We start from the raw sequence: 9931 nt of genomic DNA, 5'->3' as shown, positions 1-9931 counted from the left end.
TTCACTTTATAGAGCTAGCAAAATCCCTATGTCAAAACATGGATGATAGCCCAGAAGACCAAACTCACTCATGTAAAAAAGCAATTTTCCTAAATAAAATATTAGCAAATCAAATTCTATAGTAGCAATAGGGCAGTCACATTTTAGGAGAAATGGATTCCAAAGGACATCCCATATTTCAAAACTAATTTTCCCAGGAAAATAAATGTAAAGATAGAGGATGCATGGTTGAAGAGCATAAGTCTACAATCACTGTAGTGTATTTTTTTTCTTTGAGGCTACTTTTTCTTATCTCAACATTATTTCTAATATTGATAATCTCAAAGAGAGCTCTCACTCATAGTGGTGGTTTCTTTTGGCTCTTTATCACATTTAATTTCTGCCCCAAATTTACTGAAACTTGAACGTGCTTTTGAACACCAGTTTGTATACCACCACTGAATGAACACCTGTAAGAGAATACAATAAAGGTGAATGTTAAAACAGCCACCCAAATTGCTCTCAGAGGGTGTTGGTAAAGAAACCCGAGGCATTACAGGACACTGACAAAGGGTGGCACATCTGTTTATCAGTTAAAGCTGCACTGCTAAAAGGCAAAATCATGAGCAGTTTACAATTGCAGAAAGACTGCCAGGTTCAAAACGATGAAATTCTTGGTCATTTTTTAGGATATGGGTATGTGCATTACTTCAAATTTCAAAAACAAAGTGACTCTTTATTAATATTATTTGATCAGCTATTTTTAAACCTTATAACTCAAGTCTACATACGAAGCAAGTAAACTGTAAATCTTTAAAAAAAATTTTTTTTAACTAACTGACCTGATTCCAGGAGTTCAAAGATGGTTTGATGTCGGAAAATCTATTAAAGCATCATCAACAAATCAAATGAAGAAAAAACCCCCCCAAAAAATAAGATCATCTTAATGGATACCCAAGAAGTATATTTGACAGTTCCAGAGGCATTTCTAATTCAAGTTCTTTAAAATCTAAAAATAGAGGGTATTTCCTTTCTAGATAAAGAAAAGAATACCTGACTCAAAACAGCCAACCTACAGGTAAAACACTACTGACGCACCCATTAAAATGAGAAATAAAACAAGAATGTCCACTATCACCATCATCATTATTTAACACTTCAGCCAACAAAACATGCAATAAAAATTAAATAAAACTATTAGAAGAAATATTATCATTAACCATAGATCAAAGTATTTCCTAAAATTACATGTGAAATTACTGAAAAAAAGTACTAGAATTAAGTGACTAGATACCTGGAAAACATAAATTTATTTATAAAGACTACAGATGAGAGTACAGAATTATTACTGCTCAAATTCTTCCAACCTGTCTCCATCAGGACTGGCTCTATCCTAGTTTGAGTCGCTATTGTTGTTTGCCTGGATTACTGCATCAGGGTCCTACATGAACTGGCTTCCTTACCTTCAGCCTGGTGAGACATAACAGTATAGCCACAGGATAAATCTGATAGTGTCATTCCTTTGCTAAAATCTTCTCACAGCTTCCCATCATAGTTAGAATAAGACCCAAATTCCTTACGACAGCTTCCTATATGGCCCTATCCAACCAGGACTCATACAAATGCCATTGTGGACACTCTACTCACACTGTTTTCCTTTCTGCTCCTCAAATACACCAAAGCGGCTTTGTGCTAGTTCTTAACTCTGTTGGCACTGCTCTTCCCTGAACCTCACAAGGATGGCTCCTTCTAAGATGCCAACTACATCTCCTCAGAGAGCTCTCTGATCATCCAACCTACAGCAGCCACCCAGGTACTATCTCTCGTCACCCTATTTTAATTCCCTCCACTAAATCTAAAGTTCACGATCTGATACTTTTCCCTGTATGTTTGGTATTCCTCCCACTAATGTCACCTACACGGGAGCAAGAACTTTGTCTTAATAACTGTTCATCTCCAAAACTTAAATAAGCACCTGGTGCATAAGAAAAGTCACGCTTCTTCCCTGAATTTTCATTGTCTATCATTCTCAATAGACTGTAAACTCCACAAAACAGGAACCCTGCCTATTTTAGTCACTGTTCTATCTCCAGGACTCAGACACTGGCTATATAGTCAATAAATATCTGACGAATGAATGCGTCCCTCCATCCCCTTCTCGTAACTCCTAGCAGTCTAAGATTAAGCAAACTTTCTGGTGAGTCCAACACATTACTGGCTTATACTGAACTGTAGCCAACTAACGATTCCATATGAATTGTTATAAAGTTAGATCTTCCCACCTCTATGCATTCCCCAAATTCTACACTTGTGTAACTGACCTGTTTAGATAAACAAGGAGCTTTAAGAAAGTTTGATAGTACTGTTGAAATTAATCTTTAAAATGCCTTTGTCAAAAAAGTATTTACAAGAAAATAACAGGTCAAGAAAAATTAAATCTTTTGAGTCCTAATCCATGAACTGTGTAAGTAGCTGGGCAGAGAAGAGACCTCCCTAAAGTTACACTGAAAAAAACACTGAGGTATTAAAAAGTTAATCCATCTTGTCAACGTATAGAGAAATGACCATCCTATGCAAAAATGGTCAAAACTAACAAAGCCACAAAAGGACTGCCTCTTAAGGATTTAAATTAAGATACTGGATCGCCATTTTGATCACCCAAGAGTTACTCATTAAATATGACAAAGAGTACATATTTGCTGGTTTGTGGGCACTCTAAGTATCTAATTACTTCAAACAAAAGGCTACATTCTCAATTTTTTATATTTTGTTTTTATTTGAGAGTTTACTCACAGGCAGCAGTTTAAAATCAGGCTTTTAAAATTAAAGGCCAAAACTAAAAAAAATCTGCAAATATGACACTTCTAAAAGAATGATCGTCTTAACAATTTAAACGCTAAAATGTCCTGTGGAGTTAAAGTCTTTATACATAAATGTGTGAGATCGATATCATTTAAAATAAACAACTGAAAAACCACAGATGGTGGGCAAATTTGTCAATGAAGATAAACATCAGCATCAGCCTTCCAGAGTATGAACACCAGCAATTAATTTGTCTTGTGAGAGAATATGCTTCAGAATTTGGCCTTTAAAGTCTCTTTCTCCAGCAGCAAATCAGCGTATCTATGCTGAAGTTCCTTTTCTCTTTCCTGTTGTCGCTGAACATCTTCTTTTAGACACTTGAAGAAACAAAACCATTAAATAATTTTTTCATATGTAAGCACACTGAAAATTAAAAATATCTTATGGTACTTTATCATCTTACAAACACCTGAATTAAGTCAACACTTTCAAGAGGTAAGTATTCCCCAAAGAGAAACAAAAATAGTAACTACTTCTGCTATAAAACCAGTCCTGTGGCCATTCTTTGACTTGGTCATACAACTACCATCTTGTTATAAAACCTCTGCTGCTATCTCAAATAAACAAGCCATTATTGTCCTATCAATACCCACAAATGCACTTAAATAAGCCCTGGCTGCCCTTTATCTGGGCAGGGGCTATCATGCACACTTGGCAAATAAAGTTAAACCAAATCTGGCCAAAGGAACTTGATGCTCTGGGATGACTAGCTACTGATATATTCCCAGCATCCTAAATTACAAAACAAAAAGACACTGGTTTAATGTACCTCAGAGAGCTATATGAATGGGATGCAATTAAATTTCGGGGGAAAAAATCACAAGGGTTACTTATTCCATTTCACAGTGCATCTATATACAAAACAAAAAATTAGTACAGGAAAAGCCTGTGTATCCAAAACTGGCCTGGTCTATCCATCTACACACAGGCAATTCTAGACTAAAAAGTCAAAAACTTTAGGCTCTCATTGAAAAAAAGCCAGTCAATGTCAACTGCAAAAGACAGCCTGCAAAGGGAAGGAAAAGAAGAAAGCCCTGATTATTCTTTAGAGCTCTCTTTCTAAGCAATCCTGCAAGCCAATAACGTTACCTCTAGCCTCCGGGGAATAGCAGAATCTTCATGTTTCTTGAGTTCTTCAAAAGTGCGTAACTCCAAGTAAGCCTGCTCAATTTGGTCCCATAAGTCATTCAACTGTTTCATGAGCCCCATTGCACGAGACTGGTAACCCCCAAGCAAAATTTTCATCTTCTTTTCCATCTTTGCAGCTCTCTTGGCTTCTGTCGTCATGTGACCCCTGTTTATCTGGGGGTCGGGGAAGATCACATCAGCACACATGAGAAAAGCAGGCTAAATAACAGGACTAAAAAGGCACAACTGGTCACCTACTACCTCAAAGCAAAAGTACATTAGATGCAATCTCTATCAAATTACCCATGACATTTTTCACAGAACTAGAACAAATAATCCTAAAATTTATATGGAACCATAAAAGATCCAAAATTGCCAAAGCAACCCTGAGGAAAAAGAACAAAGCAGGAGGCATAACCCTCTCAGACTCTGGACAATACTACAAAGCTACAGTAATCAAAACAGCATGGGGGCTTCCCTGGTGGCGCAGTGGTTAAGAATCCACCTGCCAATGAAGGGGACATGGGTTCAGCCCTGATCTGGGAAAATTCCCACATGCCGCAGAGCAACTAAGCCTGTGCACCACAACTACTGAGCCTGCAATCTAGAGCCCACAAGCCACAGCTACTGAAGCCCACGTGCCTAGAGCCCGTGCTCCGCAACAAGAGAAGCCACCGCAAGGAGAAGCCCACGCACCACAACAAAAAGTAGCCTCCACTCGCAGCAACTAGAGAAAAGCCTGCACGCAGCAATGAAGACCCGACGCAGCCATAAATAAATAAATAAATAAATAAATAAATAAATAACAGCATGATACTGGCACAAAAACACATATATGTATCAATGGAACAGAATAGAGAGCCCAGAAATAAACCCACACACTCACGGTCAATTAATCTTTGACAAAGGAGGCAAGAACATACAATGGGGAAAAGATAGTCTCTTCAGCAAGTGGTGTTGGGAAAGTTGGACAGCCGCGTGTAAATGAATGAAGTTAGAACACACCCTCACACCATAATAAATTCAAAATGGCTTAAAGACTTAAATATAAGACATGACACCATAAAACTCATGGAAGAGAACATAGGCAAAACATTCTCTGACATAAATTATACCAATGTTCTCTTAGGTCAGTCTCCCAAGGCAATAGAAGCAAAAGCAAAAATAAACAAATGGGACCAAATCAAACTTATAAGCTTTTGCTCAGCAAAGGAAACCATAAACAAAACGAAAAGACAACCTACTTGCAAATGATGCGACTGACAAGGGCTTAATTTCCAAAAATATAAAAACAGCTCATATAACTCAATAACAAAAAAACAAACAACCCAATCAAAAAATGGGCAGAAGGGCCTCCCTGGTGGCGCAGTGGTTGAGAGTCCGCCTGCCGATGCAGGGGATACGGGTTCGTGCCCCGGTCTGGGAGGATCCCATATGCCGCGGAGCGGCTGGGCCCGTGAGCCGTGGCCGCTGGGCCTGCGCATCCGGAGCCTGTGCTCCGCAACGGGAGGGGCCACAACAGTGAGAGGCCCGCATACCGCAAAAAGAAAAAAAAAAAAAAAAAAAAAAAAAAAATGGGCAGAAGACCTAAATAGACATTTCTCCAAAGAAGACATAGAGATGGCCAACAGGCACATGAAAAGATGCTCATCATCACTAATTATCAGAGAAATGCAAATCAAAACTCCACCTCACACCGGTCAAAATGGCCATCATTAAAAAGTCTACAAATAACAAATGCTGAAGAGGGTGTAGAGAAAAGAGAACCCTCCTACACTGTTGGTGGGAATATAAACTGGTGCAGGCACTATGGAAAACAGTATGGAGATTCTTCAAAAATCTAAAAATAGTTTCCATACGATCCAGCAATCCCACCCTTCAAAGTACAAAATTACTTGATTATTTTTATAAGGTTATAATCCTAAATTTGGCATAAAACCAAATAAGGGAAAGAGAATATCACATTTGGCAACAACAAAAAAAAAAACTTTGTAATGTTTGAGGAGCAAAAAGACAACATAAAATTAAGAGAAATGACAGTTTTCCTATTAAGCATGTATACTGAGCACAAGTGGGCAGCCTCCTCAGATGAGTCTAAAATTAGGTGAAAAGAATTTAAAACGTATAAACTCAAAAGAGAACTGGAGAGGGACAATTAGCAGAAGGTTTCAACAAAACTCTAGAGCTGAGAAAGCCCCAGCTTAGAGGGTCCAAGGAGAGACGGCTGAGAAGGAAGGAGATGTGGGATGCAGAATCCCATTAGCATAACGCCTTCTCTAGGTGTACATTCTACGTCCCACAATGTTATCACTTCATCATGATCTGCAAATGCTTGTTTCCAACATACAACACTTAAAATTTTGAGGTCAAAGCCTTAGGGATAATTATTAAATCTGTGTTAATTTCTTTGTATCTGTTCCTCCCCCACCCCCCTCCAAACTGATTCCATCAAGTGACTTCTATAAGCAATCAAAACTAAGTAGTTTCAGGATAATATATACCCAAATGATACTCTGTAATTCATAATAATGTAACTGAGAGCACCCTGTAACAAGGGAGACAGTGTGACAATTTTTTTTCTGAAATACTGAATGTGGCGGTGGGGGCGAGATAAGCAGAAATGGTCCCATGGGAAAATACTGTCAAATACAAAATATTGATAAGAAAGCTGTTCATAGGATGTTTTTCTAAATATTTAGGAACAACATAATCACCAAAAGAAATATATAGCTTTCCAAGATAACAACTTTGAAACATGCACTTCAATGCATTACGTCTGATTTAAAAACAAATATGTCAATCTCAATGCCCTTTTTTGTTTTTAGAATATGTAAGAACACCAGAAACACAGTGTTCCCCAAAATATAAAGTACACTTCTACTAGAAAAGTAGTACTTCATACCTATCCATCTCCAGCTTACTTTATTGAAGTCAAAGTCAAATAAGTCTAGGGCAGAGGGGATGGCAGGGAAGGGACACGTTGCATGTGCGCCTTAAGAACATGAGATGGATCTAAAATTAATTTACATAAAGCTCTTTTAAAACAATTCCTATCTTCAGCATTTTATAAAAATTAATAAGCTTTTATTCCTCTGCAAAGCACTTGAAGACTAAATCCATGAATAAATAATGTCCTTTATAAAAGAGCCATCTTCCTCTAACAGATAACAAATCAAAGTGAGTTCCACAGCAATGATCTGCCTTCTAAGAGTCAGGAAATACTGGGCCAAGTCAGCAGCACAGTGGAGTGGAGAAGTGAGTCACTCTTTCTACCCAGCACGGCCACCCAGCTGTTTTGAGTTGATGTAGGTTATTTAACCTCTGCATTTCCTTTTCTCCATCAGTAAAATGGCAGTCATTGCTAAAAGTTACTATGAACCCTAAGACAATGTACAGAAAAGCCCTTAGCCGCCCAGTAAGTGACATAAGGTAAGCAGTCAACAAATGTTAGCTCTGATTACAATTATTATAGGTACTACGAGTTTAACCATTTTGCTCTCCTCTCTAACGGACCAAGGGACTATGGATGACACTTTAAAACCCTCCTTTAAATTCCGACTTTAATTTTTAAAATGATGTAGATCCCCTTCCTGGGACGAAAGCAAGGAAAAACAGCTGTTTCTTCTTGTAAGTGAGCAGTTTGCCTCTTGAGGACCACCACACCAAGTAGCCGGTACTGGAGCACATCTTTTTAAGCTATGCTATTCAACCCCGGCTAAACTTTAGAATTAACCGTACAGCTTTTAAAGTCTACCGCTGCTATAAACCCAGAGACCCTTATTTCAATGGTCTCAGACTACTGTATTTTTAAAGCCCCCAGATGATTCTAATAGGCAATAGGATGAAGAATCCTGTTTCAGCCACTGTCATTACAGAAGCTAGGTGTCAGCTGTTTTCTTTTAACTAGACCTACCAAAAAGTCCTCATTCCCAGTAAAAAGTGAACAACTAAATCCATAAGTTAGTTGCATCAAGTTCCTTATACTATAATTCAACATGTTCCAAGAATACCAACATTAGAAATTCTAATCACATGTGGATTCGAATACACATTCCAAAAACCTTAACAGCACAGAATTTCAAATTAATACATACTTTTTAAAATTAGTCATACAAATTATCATTTTTATTGGTTAAGATATACACTGCACTCCACGGAAATCCAATTTCCAATTTGGTATAACAGCATAATAGGCTCAGAAGGTGTTTAATTAGTCATCAAGGCACATTTAGTATGACTGGTACCTTGTATCTGGAAGTTACCTCACCTCACACAGTTGAGTCATTTATTATTCCCAAAACACCAAAGCTTTTAAAACTGCAAAGTTGCTAATGCCAACAATTTTATTAATGCCAACAATTTTATTTCATTTAGCTCAAGCTTTATTAACATCTTCTGGCTCAAATATTGCGCTAAGATTCCAAGCAAATATGGAAATAAATTATACCAAAAAATTAAAGTGCAGAAAAAATCAAATAGCTATATGTTAGTATAAAAATATAAAGAAAAAACGGAATACAGCTTTTAATATTCAATTTTAGCTTACTTATCTTACATCTGCCATCTGATCGTTAAAACGTAAAGGAAGATATCTGCATACAGTACTTTGTAAAATGCTCAACCTATGACTGCTCGATACATTTTAGGAGGAAAAAAAAACTAACCTATAACGTCTGGCCTTTTCCTAGCCAATAAATCTCAAGCATGAAACACACATGCATGTATGGAACAGAACTACCTTAAATCAGCCCCAACTCCCCTGCCCCACATTCATACACAGAAACAACATTAAAGTCCAACAGAGTATAAAAACTTATTGTTTAAAATATGCAGAATTGAGAAGAACCAGACGCAGGATTAACCAGATTAATATTTCTAAGCCCTTTTAAAAACTACAATTAAGCATTAGCAACTGCCCTGAGGGACAACTTATTTTGAACAAAACAGGCTTAAGGAGCTTGCACTGCCTCTTACAGCTGATTTACCAAAAGTTCTTCCAAAAAATGATTTTCAAACCACTGCATTTATAGCTGATTTACCAAAAGTTGTCAAAATCATTTTTTCCAAATCCTTAACTGCACTTAGAGATATACTTTAAAGTCTTCTTAAAACATCTAACGAAGTTAGTAATGGAATTAGGATTAAATACTTTGTTCACGTGTCACCAGACAAGCCTCCCAAATATGATTATAATGGAAGTTTGTGCTTATATATGTATCAGCACAAAATTTCTAATAATCTTAAATGAAGTTCACTATAACTATTAGGATTTTAAAGCAGGACAACACTTGATATAATTAAAGCTGACTACATCCAAAATGAAAGCATAAAGTTCAAGAGGAGATGAATGAGAATATATCTAATACAAATGTGTAGGGGGACCAAGCTGACGAATTTCATGCATCATAATTCTGTTTTACGATATGATGTCTGGAATTTGTTTCAAATAGTGGGAGGGGGAGAATAACATGAAATAAGAGTGGCTGTCATATCTGGGTGATAACACGTGAGGACTCATTACACTAGTCGACTTTGGCGTGTATTTGACAATTCCCATAATAAAAGGTTTTTTAAAATTCAAATTCAATATCTACTCTAAAGGATAACTATTTTGTTAAGACCATACACCACAAACCATGAAACATCAGTACAATGAAACATAATGGAGACATTAAAATTTATAAGTATGTCAACTACTTCAACATACCAAAATGTACATATGAAATGTTAAAATCCACAATTATGTAAAATTCATTTATATTAAACAAAATCTGAGCCTTTAAGTATTACTCAAACCTCTCTCCTAAAATTGACCCATGTCTCTCATATTTCAGACATTCATCAAAATTCAGAGAACAGAAAACTTACCCAGCCTGTTATTCAAGGTGAATAACTTGATAAATATCAATTTAATCTAATTTAGCTAACACTAAGAATGATATGAACCTAAGAAACATGGGAG

The 9931-nt window shown here is 36.9% G+C and overlaps 1 protein-coding gene across 1 annotated transcript in view; it reads right to left on the bottom strand.

The window, feature by feature from the left end:
• Window positions 1–1619: 1619 nt before the first annotated feature.
• The window catches only part of CDC5L (cell division cycle 5 like), a 43514-nt gene continuing 35202 nt past the window's right edge, over window positions 1620–9931 (bottom strand). Inside the window, exons 15-16 of the mRNA XM_082637478.1 lie at window positions 3931–4143; window positions 1620–3158 (exon numbers count right to left, since the gene is read on the bottom strand). Of these exons, the coding sequence (XP_082493604.1) occupies window positions 3054–3158; window positions 3931–4143 (318 nt within the window). The 3' untranslated portion in view covers window positions 1620–3053. The remainder of the gene's footprint in view (window positions 3159–3930; window positions 4144–9931) is intronic.

This window comes from Mesoplodon mirus, assembly GCF_964341445.2.
Source record: "Mesoplodon mirus genome assembly, chromosome: 12".
Classification (NCBI taxonomy): domain Eukaryota; kingdom Metazoa; phylum Chordata; class Mammalia; order Artiodactyla; family Ziphiidae; genus Mesoplodon; species Mesoplodon mirus.
Note: the sequence above shows the minus strand (reverse complement) of the source record. Positions and strands in the feature narration are given on the sequence as shown.